Source organism: Gopherus evgoodei, chromosome 4 (assembly GCF_007399415.2).
Source record: "Gopherus evgoodei ecotype Sinaloan lineage chromosome 4, rGopEvg1_v1.p, whole genome shotgun sequence".
Taxonomy (NCBI): domain Eukaryota; kingdom Metazoa; phylum Chordata; order Testudines; family Testudinidae; genus Gopherus; species Gopherus evgoodei.
The window spans coordinates 51565828-51584779 of NC_044325.1; the positions used below are offsets into that span (position 1 = coordinate 51565828).

The following is an 18952-nucleotide window of genomic DNA, read 5'->3' on the forward strand; positions in this document are numbered from 1 at the left end:
TATGTAGATATTAAAGAACTTTCTGAAAAGTGACTTTAGAAATGACATTGTGGGATTCCATTTTTATCTTCTCCTAATTTTGTATCAAACTTGCTCAGTTTGTAAGTACAAGTACACAGTTTTAACTGCTGGCCCTGCAAATTCAGCCTGGCCTCCCAAATAATCACCACTAATAGCTCTACAGGCCAGATTGGACTTCTGTTATATCTATTGAACCTTACAATACCCACATTGTGCCCTCATTGACACCCGTTCAAACTCACTGACGGCAATGGGTTTGCACAAGTATAACTGATTAGAACTTAAACAATTCTATGGATGCAGAAGTACAAAAATATTCCAGTTCACTCAATCTTAACTATATGAGCTCTGCAGTACCAGAAGGAATAAAAAGAAAAATATTTTTATCACTGGAGAACAGGATGAAGTGATTTCAGTCAAGGCTATTTAAATCAATGGGGTTGTTTTAAAATACTTGTATTTAAATTAGACTGACGCTTTATAAAACTAATTTCAAAGTTTGTATTATAAAAACAATGAGGAGTCCAGTGGCACCTTAATGACTAAACAGCTTTATTTAGGCATAAGCTTTCATGGGTAAAAAACCCACTTCTTTAGATGCAAAGTTATTATAATGAATTAAAACATAAATGCTACATTTAAAATGCCATTACTGGTAGAGTATCTTATTTTAATTTTATTAAAAAACTGCTATAGGAAAGAAACAAAATTATGAAAATTAATGACCTGATCCTGCAAACAAATACTTAAGCAAGCATGTTACATTACTCAGATGAATGGACTTCAGTGGGACTATTCATGTGCTTAAAGTTAAAGTATGTGCAGCATCAGACACATAAATTGTATTTGTATTGACATTTTTTCTTAGCACTGTAACATCTTTGTTAACAGTGAAGCAATTTTCTTTTGAAGTGAAAATGTAAGTTAAGGCTCCTGTGGTCAAATTTTCAAAAGTCCCTAAGTGACTGAAGAACCTAAATCCCATTTTCAAATGTGACTTGGGCACTTACAAGACTAAGACTCATGGAAAGTCAATGAAAACTGAAGGTGAATTAAGTGTTTTACCTGCTCTGACCAAACTTGCATTAGGTGAACATGACAATTTTGGATGTCATAATTAGTTCATGAACTATCTACCTCCTTACTAAACAAAGCTATGTAGATACTTTTACAACACTGAACAATGATCACTGATGGAAACTGACACTAATCTTGGAAGATATTTTTTAAAATATTCTATGTATCTTTAATGTGTATATATTTATATGTAGACTAGAAAGGATTCCATTTTTAATCAGTAAATGTTGGTAAACATCAATTTCACCATACACACACCAACAGCCAAAAATATTCCATTGATAATAGTCAAATTTTACAGCTAGGCAAAGAAAGATAAATGCTGCTTGAAACCTTACTAGAGTTTGATTTAAGGATACTTACTTTGTATATTTTGGCATATGATGTTGACAATTTGTGTTTTAATAGGTATAAACTTTAACTTTTTGAATCTCCATAATGGTCTGACCCTCTATAATTTCCTGCAACTAATTTTTTTTAAATCAATAATCTAAAAAATACTTTAAAATAATCAATATTATCCATTGGAATTTAAAAAAAAATCAAATTCTGCCAACCTTAGCTACAGACCTAAGGTTTGTTTTTCTGTGGAAATGTTTACCAAAAGAACAGCTTGAGCTGTGGCCAAGGAAACTATTATTGTAGTCATCTGTAGTTACTGCAACCATTATCTATTACCATGTGCATTGCCAATAAGTCAGAGTCTGAACTTCATGAGAATGTCAAGAAAATGTGTACATAGCTGTTTGCTGTCTGATGCTGCCGTAGTACAACACGTTAAAATTGAGTTACAAAATCACATCTTTCCACAACAAATATATCACACTGAGCAAGACTGTACAAACACAATGAAAATCCAAAGACTTTACATGCTGAGCAACTTCGTAAAAATATATTTTTGGACCATAATGTAGGCAGCCATTGTGTTCCCCAGCACTGCTGCTTCTCCATTTTATCCTTTTCTAGATGTTATTTTTAAAAAGTTTGTCGTCAGATCATTGAGAATTGCTAAGAACTGAGCTCAGTCACAACACTCTGACAAAGAGGCCAATTACTTCCTTTGAAATTGTATGTGAATTTTAGTGTTTCTAAAAGTGTGGGGATAACAAAAGCAGCAGGTTCAGCTTCTAAATTTAACTCTGCCAGTGTACGTTAATCCCAAAACACAGAACCTTGTGCTGATTTGTACTATAAAGTTGCTCATGAGTTCCTGGCGTATTTATTTTTCAAGAGCATTAACCATTTGATTTGAATCAAACGAACGTATACAAAAACTACAGACATTGCAAACAGGGTAGGAGAAAATCCAAACTGGCTCAAATTATGTCCACACAGATCCTGTCCGGCCAAGCACTTAAGCAGTACTTCCAGCACACAGTAATCCAATTGAAGTTAATGGAGCTGCTCTTATGCACTTGGCTAAATGCTTAGCTGGAATGTGCCCCTCTTATGCAAAGAAAAAAAAAAAGTACATAAATACATTACATAAGCTATAGCATGATGTTCAATATTGTGAAAGCATGTTGGAAAAGAAAAAAAATGTAACAACAACATTATGATGTTTATTACCATGCTGGCTGCAAATCATAGTTCCAGTTAGGCTTTTTACAATACATTAAGTTGTCCAGTTAACTAAACACCGAACTGAATAGTTCTGAATGAAATTATAGTTCATAATATAGTTCATAATGCTTCAGATTATGTAGCCTTACCAATTTTCACAAATTTTCCATGAATATGCACGAAAAAGTAAAACATGACTCGGGTGGGGCAGCTGCCCGATAGAGGGAGAAGCGGTTAAAAGCAGCACAAGGGAGGCTGCACAGCCCACTGACCAGGAAAGGGTTTATTGAGCCCACTGTAAGGGAGTTTCTTGACCAGCTTTATTTAGGAATTATTTCCAAAGAAAATACGTACCAAGTTACGTATATATTATACAGACAGCACAGTTGTCAGAAGCATCATCAGGAGATTGGAAGATAACATTGCAGATTATCATGAGTTTTTTGTCTTGAATAGGATTGGATTAGGGAGGGAGGACAGCTCTGGGGAGCCATGTTGTAGCCTCTTAATTTCTGGAGAGAACTGTTTATTAAACACTGGTGTGTGTATGTGTAGAGAGGTTGTAGGAGGGTAGATCATGTGCCAGGATAATTTCAAGAGGACTGCTAGGTCAAGCTGCTGCTATCCTCTAGTCTACCAGGGTTTCTTTGGGGATGGTAGCATGCTCAGCTCAGCACAGATACAGACACAGAGCAAGTACACAGTCTACTCTTGACTGGAACCATGAAGCTCAGAAGCACTTGCATGGCTACTAGCCTACTGTGCTCTGTGTATTTTTGAGGAGGGGAGGTGCAGGCCCACTACCTCCTCTGGAAGATGGGTGACAAATAGACCGGGACACCTCCTAGAAGAGGCAGTAAGGGAGCAGCCAGTTTGCAACTTCTGAAGACTGTGGAGCACAGGAGTTAGGGAAGATGCCCGGTCAAGGTGAAGCAGGATCCAATTTTCACTTTCAAATACTGTAAGCAAAAACTGATATTTATCACATTATGGATCCAGCTGGACACAAAAGCTTGAAGACAAATTCTGATCTGGTGTTCCAAATCAGAATGCCCCCAGATGGTCTATAATGCATTTGGGTATTCCACAGTAAATAGCTTACAACACTGCATTATCAGTAATGTCAGATGTAAGGTAGGATTTCAAAACCTAGTCAACATTAGCCTAATTTTGACTTCAGTGGGAGCAGTCATAGAAATCCTATTGACTCCAACAGAAGCAGAATTAGGCCAGTGCTTTAAAACACTCTTCCTCCTAGTGCTTTGTACTCTGAAGGACATTTGAATCTCTTGCTGGGTAGCCACGAAAGTGTATCATGTGCCAGTTTCTCAGGCTTGAAATGGTGCATGGAGTGATTATTCCATAATTATTAGGAATAGTCACAAACTTTCTACCATGATTACATTTTCAAGGCCATTTTCATAGTAAAATTGGCTTGAAGATTTCTTTTGAATAAAATCTGAACCTAGCTTTTATATTTACATAACCCCAGAAGTCATGGGGCTGGAAAGGGGTGATGATGCCATGGCCAAGTACTTCACATATCCCATAGTCCCATTCCATCTGTGACTCTAGGCCAGGGGTGGCCAACCTGTGGCTCTGGAGCCACATGTGTTTCTTCAGAAGTTAATATGCAGCTCCTTGTATAGGCACTGACTCCAGGGCTGGAGCTACATGTGCCAACTGTCCAATGTGCTGCGGGGTGGGGGGAGAGGGGCTCAATGCTCAACCCCTTGCTCTGCCACAAGCCCTGCCCTCACTCCACCTCTTCCTGCACCGTCCCCTGAGCCTACTGTGCCCTCGCTCTCCCCCTCTCCCCCCGAGCCTCCTGCATGCCACAAAACAGCTGATCCGGAGGGAGAGAGGCACTGATCAGCAGGACTGCTGGTGAGTGGGAGGCACTGGGAGATGGAGCTGATGTGGGGATGCTGATGAATTACTGTTGCTCTTTGGCAATGTTCATTGGTAAATTCTGGCTCCTTTCTCAGGCTCAGGTTGGCCACCCCTGGCCTAGGCCTAGGAAACTCTTCAAAAGGAACCTGGTTCTTAAATCAGAGAAAAACCATAATATATGGTAATACAACTAGCATTACTAACATTGCCCAGTATATGCAATCTTAAACTACACAGCACTTCAGCAACTGACTACATATTAAATGAACCTGCTCACTACTGGAGATTACTGCTCCACCTCTGGAATTTTTTTTTGTACTAGTTTCACATGTCTCCTTTAAAATAAATCTACTTGCCATCACTCAACAACATAAAGATCCACATTTTCAAACATCCATTTGTAAACCCCATTGTATCTGCACACACTCATCATGGGAGTTGTGTCCAGCTGTTTACTTTCTCTGAGGAAACTGAGGCGCAGAGGCTGGAATTTTCAGAAGGGCTCAACTCCCACTTCAGTGGCCAAATTTCTTGAAGAGTTCAGCATATTGAATGCTGCGCTCTTTCGAAAATGCTGAGTTTTTTACAAAAAACCCCTCTCATATCTACCTCTCTGCTCCAGACATGTCTCTTTCTGTGCAAACTAAGGCCTTGATCTGTATCTCTGACATCTCATGGGAATCCAGTCATCACCTCAAGCTATCATGGCTAAAATATAGCTCTTGATCTCCCACACTTCTCAAGCCAACCCTGCAACCTCCTTTCTTGATCACTGTGGACAACACCAAGATCCTGCTTGTCATTCCAGACAGTAATCTGGACATCATTATTGACTTGGACTTCCCTCTCTCACCTAACATGCAAGCTATGTCTAAATCTTGCCAACAACTCCAAGATGAGGCCTTTGATATACATCCACACAGCTAAAAACCTCTTGTCCAGGTTCTCATCATCTTCTGTCTTGATTACTGCAATATCCTTTTCCCTGGCCTTGACATGTGCAGTCTTGCATTAGATCAATTCTTGAATCCCTCCACTGGCCCCTCTTTCTGTATTACATCAAACATAAGACACTTCTCTTTGCTTTCAAGGTTGTCCATGGCCTATCCCCACCCTGCCAGTTGTCTTTCATTCACTATCGACATATTGACTCCTAGTTGCAATCAGCCTATAATGCCAGCCTCCATTGACCGTTGTTAACTTAGCATGAATGTGCCTTCATGCTTTCTCCCACACTGCACCTCACATTGAGATGAGCTTCCTGTAAACATCTGCAAAGGTACTTCCTTGTTGTCCTTCAACCCCCTCCTCCAAACTCTTTTTCCATGATTTCTACAAAAAACTTGACCACTGATGTGCTGAGACCACTGCCTCTCCTTCTGACTCCTATTGTTTCCTTGTACTGCCCCCATCTGTATCCATTCATTCTCTCCTGTTTTATAGTTTGAGTGTAAACTCTTTGTTGCTGGAATTCTTTTTGTTCTGTGTTTGTACAGCGCCTAGCACAATGGGGTCCTGGTCTATGTCTCTGGATCCTAGGTGCTACAATAATACAAATAAGGAGAAGAACCTTGGAGTATTCGTTGATCACAGGATGACTATGAGCCAGCAATGTGATATGGCCGTTAAAAAAGCTAATGCAGTTTTAGGATGCATCAGGCGATGTATTTCCAGCAAAGATAAGGAGGTGTTAGTACCGTTATATAAGGCACTGGTGAGACCTCATCTGGAATATTGTGTTCAGTTCTGGTCTCCCATATTTAAGAAGGATGAATTCAAACTGGAACAAGTTCAGAGACGGGCTACTAGGATGATCCGAGGAATGGAAAACCCGTTTAATGAAAGGAGACTCAAAGAGCTTGGCTTGTTTAGCCTAACCAAAAGAAGGTTGAGGGGGGATATGCTTGCTCTTTATAAATATATCAGAGGGATTAATATTAGGGAGGGAGAGGAATTATTTAAGCTTAGTACCAATGTAGACACAAGAACAAATGGGTATAAACTGGACACTAGGAAGTTTAGACTTGAAATTAGACGAAGGTTTCTAACCATTAGAGGAGTGAAGTTCTGGAACAGCCTTCCAAGGGGAGTAGTGGGGGCAAAAGACATATCTGGCTTTAAGACTAAGCTTGATAAGTTTATGGAAGGGATGGTACGATGGGATAGCTTAATTTTGGCAATTGATCTTTGATTATCAGCAGGTAAGTATGCCCAGTGGTCTGTGATGGAATGGGATCTGAGTTACTGCAGAGAATTCTTTCCTGAGTGCTGGCTGGTGGGTCTTGCCCACATGCTCAGGGTTTAGCTGATCGCCATGTTTGGGGTTGGGAAGGAATTTTCCTCCGGGGCAGATTGGCAGGGGCCCTGGAGGTTTTTCGCCTTCCTCTGCAGTGTGGGGCATGGGTCACTTGCTGGTGGATTCTCTGCAGCTTGAGGTCTTCAAATCACAATTTGAAGACTTCAATAACTCAGACATAGGTTAGGGGTTTATTATAGAAGTGGATGGGTAGGGTTCTGTGGCCTGCTTTGTGCAGGAGGTCAGACTAGATGATCATATTGGTCCCTTCTGACCCTAACGTCTATGAGTCTATGAGTCTCCCAACTGTTTGTTGTTAGATGGTAGATATCAGACTAACAAAAAACAAAAATAAAAAAAAATCAAGTCTGAATAAAAGTGACTTGTTGCTTCCTTGGCATCTGTGATATCAGAATATTATAGTTGAGCACAGTTCTCAAGGAAAACAAGCTATACAAGACCTGAATTTCTAATATTAAAAAAACCAAAAACAAAACCAAAACAAAAAACACCACACTTTTCCTGGCCTCCTTAATACATCAAAGTAGTAAAAAAAGGAATGCAACCTTCCTTCCCCTTTTGTAAGACACTTTTAAGGTCACATATACATAGCTTTGTATATGGGAATCATTACACCAGGAATTCTCAAACTTTTTTTTTTTAAATAGTGTAGACCTCATATTAATAAAGAGATTGTCTCATGGAACATGTTGCCTCCACATTGATGACTGTATGGACCACCCCCCCTTGCTGATCATGTACGATCCCTGTGACAAATATAGTAACTACTTAGATGGAAAGTATCTAATGACTTTTTGCCATCCTTTTGCATTCAGAAAGGCGAAGAACTAGCAATATGTCACCACCCCACTCTGAGGGTATACCACTGGTCCACGGAACACAATTTGGGAACATTTACTTTAAGGAATAATACACCTTTGGGGGGTAGAGAGAGATTTTCTATACAAGAGCATCCCACTTTTTAGCCACCAGTTTCAACTTTACCCTTTTCCTCATTCAATTCAAAACAACTCTGGCAGAGACAGCTGGGCTTCTCCTAGATGATTCACAAGGGGCACTGCAGTGGGTTGTGAGGCACTCTGCCTCTTCAGGGGTTAAACATGTTTCCTTTGCAGTGATGCCTATGTTTGCTTGCCCGAGATGCCAGAGGCAAAAAATGAAAACCAGTTCCCTCTGTGGTGTTAGTAATCTTTTAATTTTTTCAAGGCTTCCTAAAGTTCTAGTCTTATACTAAACGTGTACTGAAAACCATAATGCAGAGTGCCAAAGAATCCTAGCTTTGCATAATGTATTATCACAGGCCTCAGAACTCTGAAGACAGCTCAATCTGAAGAGATAAAGTTCATTTGCTATTTTTGGAGGTTGTTTTGGGTCTTCAAAGACATGCTTAATCTGCTGTGGCAGACCAAGCCATGCACACAAGCACTTCCATCCATACAGAATGTTCTCTTATACTTTACCCTGTATTTCTTTAAAAATATCTTAAAAATTAACTTGAAATTTAAAACAATGTGACACACTGTAAATGATTTATTTAAAGAAGACCTGTTATAGAATTGTTTTTGTATGTCCATGTATGTTAATGCAATTTTGTTCTCAAAAATAAACTTGCTGTTTATAAATCTGATTACATAATCCTTACCAAGGCCCAGAACCTGCAAAGTTTTACATACGCCTAACATGATGCACATGAGTAGTCCCATTTCCAATCAAACATGGATGTAAATTTCTGCAGGACTAGGGGCAAGGACTGGAGAACCACTATAGGAGTGGTCACTGGGGGACTACAGGAGATAGAATGCATGCTGGTACATAATCTTGAGAACTTTAGGGCCTGATTCAGGGCCCACTGAACTCACTAGGAATCTTTTCATTAACTCCAGTGGGCTTTGGGACAGGTCCTCAGTGCTAGGTTAGTACCCATTCAGTTTGGACATGTTGAATACATCTGATAGTATATTTGTAGATTCTTTAATGCAATAAACCTGAGTGCTACACTTTTCCCCTAGAAAAGGATGCTGTTTGGTTTATTTTTTGGGAGAGGAGTCGTCACATGCAATTTTTGACATGCTTTTCTCAGCACATGCCAGCAGCTGACTGTAGGGAGTTTCTTGAACTTATAAAGCTGAAATGTGGCTGGTATGAAATAAAAATTTTATCTTACCTTTAGCTGCACGAGATGTACATCCACATGTTTGCTGTCTGAGTCCTGTTGGACGGAATAGGTCAGATCCCTGACTCTTTCGGATGTCATCCGGAGCCATGTTTCAATTTCAGGCAGATGGAGAACAATCTTCCAGTCTGCCCCTGTGTGGAGAGGGGGAGGCTTTTCATACTGTTGGTCAGAATCAAGCTCCTTCATTGCATCTTCTTCACCATCTTGCTCTACAGTGGGAGTCATGTTTATGATCATGGGGGATGCATCAGTAGCCATGGGATCCAGTTCTTGTGACCTCATGGGGCTAAATGCAACATCCATGGCTAAAATAGGAAAATCGAAACCATAATTCTTTCCAAAACAGCTGCAAAGAAAAAAAGAAAGATTACAGTTACAAGACAAAATCTTAGACTAAAGTATTCATAAGATAAGAAATAAGCTTGATCACTAGAGATAAAAATATACATGGCATTCTGAGTGGCTTCTTCATTATACAAATCCTCTCTCATTAACAACTTCAGGAATAAACTGAATGATTAGTTACTAATTTACCTATGAGGTTTAACCTCCTTAAATGGGAAGACTAACAATTGTCACATTTCCTTATTTCTAGAAAATCAGCACTCTAAAAATCAATTTATGATTTTCATACTGGATGAAACTTTCTGATGTATTCTACTTTAATATAAATACAACACTTAAGATATTGTGAATAATCCCCTGCAATTCTTGTTTGTTGTCAAAGTATTGTATATTTGGATTTAAATTAAAGGTTCCACTCTCATAGCTCAGTTCTTCCACCTAATTAATCCAGGGAGAAAGTGAATGGTGCAGTTTTGGTATCACAGTCTTCTCCATGGATACAAACTCTGATATTATCAAAACTGGTTTAATGTAACATCAAATAGAAGGCAAAGATAGATTGTGACAGATGAGGTTATTCATAAATCACAGTTACCCAGAGCATCAGTAAGATACACTGAAAAATGGTAAAATATATTGGTACTTATCTCATGTTAACCACATATGGGAGTCCCTCTTTAAACCGTTAAGCACAGGAAACATTTAATCCTGTTACAGCAAATTTTCTTCTGGCTTGACTATGGAACAGTTTCACTGGGGTTACACTGTGTATCATTTTGTATATTTAAAACAAAAACACAGTTTCACTGAAATTTTCTTTTAAAGCATTTTTGCTTTGACCTTATAGACTCATAGACTCATAGAACTGGAAGGGACCTCGAGAGGTCATCGAGTCCAGTCCCCTGCCCTCATGGCAGGACCAAATACTGTCTAGACCATCCCTAACAGACATTTATCTAACCTACTCTTAAATATCTCCAGAAATGGAGATTCCACAATTTCCCTAGGCAATCTATTCCAGTGTTTAACTACCCTGACAGTAAGGAACTTTTTCCTAATGTCCAACCTAAATCTCCCTTGCTGCAGTTTAAGCCCATTGCTTCTTGTTCTATCATTGGAGGCTAAGGTGAATAAGTTTTCTCCCTCCTCCTGATGACACCCTTTTAGATACCTGAAAACTGCTATCATGTCCCCTCTCAGTCTTCTCTTTTCCAAACTAAACAAACCCAATTCCTTCAGCCTTCCTTCATAGGTCATGTTCTCAAGACCTTTAGTCATTCTTGTTGCTCTTCTCTGGACCCTCTCCAATTTCTCCACATCTTTCTTGAAATGCGGTGCCCAGAACTGGACACAATACTCCAGTTGAGGCCTAACCAGCGCAGAGTAGAGCGGAAGAATGACTTCTCGTGTCTTGTTTACAACACACCTGTTAATGCATCCCAGAATCATGTTTGTTTTTTTTGCAACAGTATCATACTGTTGACTCATATTAAGCTTGTGATCCACTATGACCCCTAGATCTCTTTCTGCCATACTCTTCCCTAGACAGTCTCTTCCCATTCTGTATGTGTGAAACTGATTGTTCCTTCCTAGGTGGAGCACTTTGCATTTATCTTTATTGAACTTCATCCTGTTTACCTCAGACCATTTCTCCAATTTGTTCAGATCATTTTGAATTTTGACCCTGTCCTCCAAAGCAGTTGCAATCCCTCCCAGTTTGGTATCGTCCACAAACTTAATAAGCGTACTTTCTATGCCAACATCTAAATCGTTGATGAAGATATTGAACAGAACCGGTTCCAAAACAGACCCCTGCGGAACCCCTCTTGTTATACCTTTCCAGCAGGATTGGGAACCATTAACAACTACTCTCTGAGTACGGTTATCCAGACAGTTATGCACCCACCTTATAGTAGCACCCACCTTATAGTACCACCTTACTCTACTTTCAAACAGAAGCGGATGGTGCAGTAAAGCATTATCCAAGAAAACACGAGCCAGGATGTCAGCACGAGGCCCTGCATAAGGCAAAATACCTTAGCATTCTGAAAATCTTCATTAGTAGTGTGATTCCTGAACTTCTTCAAAATTAGATCTGAATTTTATGAGATAGAAACACCTCTACCATGGCACTCTATTAAAGCTAATACAAGGCACTGTCCCCTCCACAAAACATTTATGGTGTTCTGCAGCACAACAAAGCCACATTCAATACATTTGTATAAAACAGTTTAACGAGACTGGTTGCATTTGAAGATGTCTCATAGCCATTTTGTCTATCCATCGGATGCTACAGGGCTTAAAACTACTTTTTATTATTTTTTTTCTTGCTTTATAGAAATTATAGGAGTAGTCACTAGCTGCAGTACAGTGAGGCTCAATGCCACAGTGCTTACTTGGGCAATATTCCAGTTTCTCCAGCCTGAATTTTTCCTGAGTGAGGATTGCAGTTCAGCACATAGGTCTTCAGTTTAGAAAGGGTAAGCAACTTTACCATGCTTCAAACACTGAATTGTCGTGTTTGAGTATTTAATGTGGCGCTCCCGGCATCAAGAGACTCCCATGACATGCAGCCAGAGTACCAAAGTACCATCTATGACAATCAGGGGCGGCTCTAGGTATTTTGCACCCCCAAGCACAGCAGGCAGGCTGCCTTCGGCGGCTTGCCTGCAGGAGGTCCCCGGTCCCGCGGATTCAGCGGCACACCTGCGGGAGGTCTGCCAAAGCCAAGGGACCAGAGGACCCTCCGCAGGCATGCCGCTGAAGGCAACCTGCCTGCCACCCTCGCGGCGACCGGGAAGGTGCCTCCCATGCTTGCTGCCCCAGGCACGGGCTTGGCATGCTGGTGGCTGGAGCCGCCCTGATGACAATCGTCCAGTCCATTTCCTCTACAGCCCTAATGATGTGGTACAGTTTTGGTAGGCAGTCAGGCCAGAAAACATAACATCTATGCTATTTTGCTTCGATCTCTCACTCTACCACTATTTTACTAAGCCACAGTCTGTGTAATCATCAGCCGTGCATATAACTGAATTTGCAGCTGCCATTAGCTTTGTAAATGTTTAACTAGGTTGACTTTAAAACAGATGATAAAATCAGGAAGAGAGAACCAAAGAAGATTCTCAAACCTCTGAGTTACAGTACAACTTTTAATACAAATTCCCTATTACCCATTCAGAAATTAAATCATACGTATTTTAGCAGCACTGCAGCAAGACTGTATGAAAATAGTTACAAACATATCCTCAAAATGCTGATCACTTTTCAAATCCATCTGTTCTTTACACAATTTTCAGCTTAAACACTCAAAGCGCATTTTATTAGACAAATCTTTCCATTTGTAAAGTTCCAACTCTAATGTATACTGTATCAGAATAGACTGTTTTTAATAGACAACACAACTTTATTATTTTAAGCACTCTCTCAATGTTATTTCCTCCTGACCAGTGAAATTTTGATGGTGCCCACTGTATCCATATTTCTCTAAGTTTACCATTACCAAATAAGCATGCTTTCTAGACAAATTAGTTACTCCTCCTTCATTAAATGATGCAGGTGCACAGGAAATGCAGGACAGGCCTAATGGCTGTTCCACATACAACTAGTTCTCCATGCAGACTCTGGAAGGGTTTTTTTATTATTATTTTTATTGTGGTACATCTCCAATAACAGCACTAGAGCAACAATCAAAAAATTAAAGCATGAGTCCACTGAAGCAAACAAAACCATGCTGCATGCAGAGTGCACCTCCAGCTGCAGGGGGAGAGTTTGTAATCAGCAGCCTTTAGGAACCCACTAACCTGCTTTTTGTGCCCATACACTTGACCCTGCAGTCTGGCTTCTCCAACATTATAGCAAACAGCACCATCATTCTAGTGGTGTTAAAGTCCATCAAATCCTTTCCTTTCCACAAAGAAGACAGTGTTAAACTGTAAAATATGTGCTTGTAAAAGATTTCTTACAAACATAACACATACCATGGATTCTCATTAACAAGGCCTAGGGATGCTCTGTCTTTCTAAAAGCTCACAATGCTTGAAAGGAGACACTGTTGCAGACAGAAATTACTGACGCTGAACACTAATACATGTGATTCATTATATTGTTTCTTGGCAAATCAAAATGCATCACAATCCATCTTTACAGCCACAAAAGAAAGCTGAAAAGATCTCTTGCTCTCTCTCAGAGAATTGGCATCAAAATAATGTACTCACTGCACTGTTATCCTTAATATCAATATAGGACCAGTAAACTCCACTGTAAGTATGACCTTGATTCATGTATGTATGTTTGATTTGAAAGGAAACTCTTGAAGTTCTTGCTGAAGAACAGTGTTGTTACATAGCTCTATTGGAATCATACTAAATAATAACCCCCAACGCGTGTCCAGTCACAGTAAAAAAAACTTTGCAAATCAAGCTGTTTTAAGCAATTTGAGAACCAGAACACTTGCCAAAATCAGAATTACCATCAAAAGTAGTTCCTTTTTTGGTAGGCTAAGCACTTACAGTCAAAGTGAGGAAGCTTTTGTGTTCCTAACTAAGCAACTTCATAACTGGATAGTTCAATCATTCATGATATCCTGTTAATGCACTACTGTGCGAAGCCAATCAAAGCTAGATAAAAGCATTCTTGTTTGTCAGCTGGGATGTTGCCTTGTCCAATTCAGAGTTCTATTTGGTGATAGTTTTAGTTCCAATATCCTGCTAATGTTGTAGTCGATATATATTATATCTGATCCAAAATATTTCACATGCTGGAAAAAGACCCAGCAAGAGGAAAAAAAGAAGAGTGCACCATATAAAGCTGTGGTATCCACTGTATAAAACCATTTGTGTGGGGTAAGATTTAAATGACTATGTTAAATAATATATGTGGGGCTAAATTTGTCATTTTCCCTTTTTTCATTCTGACTCCCTTGATAGGGCACAGGATCTGATTAACAGGAACTCCTGAACTGAAGTAAGCAGTGTGTCTTGGTTAACTTTAAATGGCAATCTTTCCTAATTTTTATTTTCATAGATATCAAAGCATTAAATGGCTGAACTGTTCTTTTCCAAATTCAACTTTTTATTTTAAAACATGGGACTTAAAACGTTTTCTTTTTAGCCACAGGAAAAAACAGTAAGAATTAATCTAAAATTGCACGAAAGAAGTTGAGAGAAAGCTTGTTATAAATTCAACTTTATCTTTTGAACTTCATACTTTTGAAATATAAGATGGCCAGTTTACCAATTAGAGTAATTTACAGCTGTGGGAGTTTAGACCAAAATTTTCAAACCTTGATGCCTGAGGGTGGGAACCTAGATATGCAATACTATTTTCAGAGTTGCTGTCACTGGGTGCTAACTAGATTTTCAAATGTTGGCCTTAGACTTAATTTTGCTGCTTACTGACTTTACTGTGGCAGGCACAAATGGAGACTGAAGGGAAAATAATGATAAGTACCATATGGAAATGACATGCATTCTGTAGTTGATACCAAGATCTCTTATACAAAATTTCCTTGTGCAAGAAGGGGAGAAGAAGATATATATTTCTTCCTAACCAGGGTATCTGTCAATCACACATCTATAGCATTCAAGAATTAGGGTTATTGAGAATTATAAACATTGAGAGCCCAGTGTTGCATTTCTTGTGCACCCATAACACAATGCACTCAGTGATAGTTCTGGGTGTGCAAGCAATCCAGTACTGGGTTCTAAACAGTGTCACAGTACCCTTCTGAACTGAGTCTTACTATGCCCAAGACAGATGAGTCAGCATCTTAAGTATCACGTATCAGAGGGTAGCCGTGTTAGTCTGGATCTGTAAAAGCAGCAAAGAATCCTGTGGCACCTTATAGACTAACAGACGTTTTGGAGCATGAGCTTTCGTGGGTGAATACCCACTTCCTCAGATGCATCTGAGGAAGTGGGTATTCACCCACGAAAGCTCATGCTCCAAAACATCTTAAGTATGATTTTTGGCTAATATGTTTGTACAAAAGAAACCACAACAAACACAAGTCAAGCACCAGTGTCGCTTTCAATTTTAGAGATAAACTTCCTGAGTCCATTGAAAGGATGCAATAATTATAAACCACATGTTGTAGCTATTGGCTAGAATTATTTCTAGTGGGGGGAAAATACAGCAACAGATTAAATTATTTTGAAAGAATCATTCTGCGCTATGATTACTCTTTTATATATAATGTGTGTATGTGCATGCGCGCGCACTCATGCACACATATATCCCTTTACTAAGTGCATTAAGTCTAACAGATGGCTGATTACCTTCCACAATCACATAGGCAAGCCCCCTTTCTCATGATTTTCCACTCAAACACTGACGCTTTCATGCAAAGCACAGAATTTGCATGTCAGCCATAATACAGTTCAATCAATCATCGAAAGTCTTCTCTCACTCGTTCTGCCCTCTGATTATTCAGATTCTCCTGGTTTATAAGACACAACCCAAGTTCACTCAGCCAGCCATCACATCATCCATGTTTTCCTGCAAGAGCAGCTGGTTCCTGTCAAACAAGGATTCATTAAGTATTTTAAGTCATACAGTGGACCAGACATTGATCAATGGTGCAGACACTGGGTTGAATGAATGTTAATGAGCTCTAATTCTTTTTCTCTCACTGTCACATATTGTCAAAATCAGCTGCAAGCATTATACAGCCACCTATCTGTCAGGAAAACAATTCATTTTCTTCTCCACAGTGGTCAAAAACAGGCTGAAAGTAATTCATTAAATAACTATGCCTGGTTGCTGACTTTGAAATCTAATGATGCAAAAATTTCAACAACAGAATTAAAGTAGCTCAGTGCTGTTTGTTTTAGTATCCAGCCAATGTGTTTATCCCACACCAAACTGTCTCCTACACCTTCCTAGAATCAAAAACCCCAACTAGCCTTTATGCCAGGGGTCCACAACCTATGGCACACATGCTAAAGACGCACACAAGCCGATTTTTAACGGCACACTGCTGCTTGCCAGGGTCCCGGCCGCTGGCCCTGCTCAGCCCGCTGCCGAACCCAGGCCAGCCCAGCCTGCTCTTCTCCACCCCCTGCTCTTTTCTGCTGGGGCAGGGGGCAGAAGCTTGGTCCTGCTGCTGCAGGGCAGCCTCCACCAGCAGCCAAGCTCCCTCCTCCCCCGCCTCTTCCCCCAGCATGCTGGGTTCCTGCCCCTCTTCCACTCCCTCTCAGCGGCTGAACAGCGGATAGCCCTGGAGAGGGAGGGGAAGTAGTGAAGCTGGAACTGCAGCCGCAGCGTGTTCACTGCTCCGGAGAAGAGGCAGAGGCGGAGCATAACCCCTGCAGCCCCCTACTGTGAGCCACTCAGGGCAGGGGCCTGGGAGCATCCCCACAACTCCAGCCCACACCCCCAGCCCCCTGCCCTAACTCCTGAACCGCCACGCCTCCCCATCCCTCTGCCCTGAGCCCTGCATCCTCCACACCCCTCAGACCCCTGCCCTGACCCCTGTACCCCCCAACCCCAGCCCTGACTCTGGCACCCCCTCCAACAGACCCAGCTCCCCCACACTCCATGCCCTGACTCCTGCACCCTCCTTACACACCCCCACACTCCTGCCCTGACTCCTGCACCCTCCCCACACATACCCAGCCCCCCCCACCTGCTGCCCTGACTCTTGCACTCCCCACATCCTCACCCTGAGCACCAAACGGAAGCTCTTGCACCCCCCCCCCCCCCACATTTGCACCTGCACTTCTCATACCAAATGGGAGCTGCCCAGGTAAGTGCTCTACACCCAAACCTCCTGCCCCAACCCTGAGCCCCCTCCTTCATTCTAGCTCCCGGCCAGACCCTACACCCCAACCCCCAGCCTGCTCCTTAACCCCCAGCCCTGAGCTCAGTGCACCTCCACCTTCAGCTCAGTCCAGAGAGGAAGAGAATGGGTAAAACCAGGGAGAAGGTAGGTACCCACTCTATGTGGGCAAGGCCAGGACCTCAGACTGGTAGTGGGCTGAACGGGGCCGGCAGCCAGGACCCTGGCTGGCAGGAGCTAGTAGACGGAACCCCAGCCTGGCAGCGAGTGGAGTGGCAGCAGGCTGAGTGGCTCGGCCCACTGCCAGTCTGGGGTCCCTGCCACCAGTCCCGCTCAGCCTGCTGCTGGCCTAGGTGAATGGAACCCCAGGCCAGCAGCGGGCTGGCGGCATAAGGTCCACATATTAATTTTATTTTAAATAAAACTTAAACATTTTGAAAACCTTGTTTACTTTACAAGTGACAATAGTTTAGTTATATAATATAAAGACATAGAGACCTTTTAAAAAACGTTAAAATGTATTACTGGCATGCAAAACCTTAAATTGAAGTGAATAAATGAAGACTTGGCACAGCACTTCTTAAAGGCTGCCGACCCCTGCTCTATGCAAATATTAAAACCTCCAACTTTCCCCTGTCAAAGTTAGACTCAGGGCTCACAGTTTGTCAGATCACTCTGTTTTATTAGCAGACCGCTCTGCTAATACCACCAGATAATGTGAGCACCATGCAAGATACAAACTATCTTATTTATACAGATAAAAGGGCAAGCACTTAACAAGATAACAAAGGAAGCAGAATCTGATAAGTTTTCCTGGGCTAGGCATGCATATCATATATCCTTACTAACTATTACCGATCTTCTGTTAATGTTTCGCCATTAGCACCCTTATTTATGCCGAATGTTTCTTTTCCTGGCACCTGTATTTCAACATTTCTTATTTCTGCTTAAAGATACATACAATGTTTCTTTAATCCATTCTTATTTTTACAATATAATTCATTCTACTTTCACACCCCGATGAACTCTACAGTAGATGTGTTTCAATACCAAATTCTGCAGCACATAGAAAATTAAAAATATAAAAGCAGTGTGAAATAAATTGAATTTGCCACAACAGACTAGACAAAATAACTGAACTGAAAAGAGGGGTCAAAATTTTAAATTCAGCCTTAATGGTGACTCCATTTTGTGCCTGCAATTTAATAGGTTTGTTGATTTTAACAGATTTTAATGCCAGAAGGAACTAATACAATTATCTAGTCTGACCTCCTGCATAACATAGGCCAAAGAATTATACCCAGTAATTCCAGTATCAAGCAGGAAAAATGATGTTAATTACACTTGGAATTTTCAAAACCACTAAAAATTGGCCTAACTTGCCTTCCATTAAATCAACAGTAAAATTCCCCAGGACTTTAAGGGGAGCAAAACCAAGCCAATGCTGAGTACTTGTGAAAATCTCACCCTAGATGTTAAGTACCAAATTATGCCTGCAAATCAAGTATTAAGAAATCTGAAATGACCAGCCATGCACTTTGACATCTGCGATCTCCCACTGTTGCTTGTGAAACATGAAAAGTTTATACTCACAAGGCAAAGAATCGCTTATTCTCACTAGGACTAAATAAGAAATTAATTGAGTAAATCTGGGTAAATCCAGCTTCTAGTGCAATCAGAAATCATCAGTTTAGGGCCATGATATCCACAGACTTCCACTGTTGCCTTTTGTCACCACTTGGGCCAGTTCCCCTCTCTGCATGGTCATCAACCTATTGTGAGT

At 40.9% G+C, this 18952-nt stretch overlaps 1 protein-coding gene across 3 annotated transcripts in view; it reads right to left on the minus strand.

The window, feature by feature from the left end:
* Nucleotides 1-18952, minus strand: part of AKAP6 (A-kinase anchoring protein 6) — a 404712-nt gene that overhangs the window by 308902 nt on the left and 76858 nt on the right. For all 3 annotated transcript variants that reach the window (XM_030559312.1, XM_030559313.1, XM_030559311.1), the window contains exon 2: nucleotides 9036-9393. In XM_030559312.1, the coding sequence (XP_030415172.1) occupies nucleotides 9036-9350 (315 nt within the window). In that variant the 5' untranslated portion in view covers nucleotides 9351-9393. The remainder of the gene's footprint in view (nucleotides 1-9035; nucleotides 9394-18952) is intronic.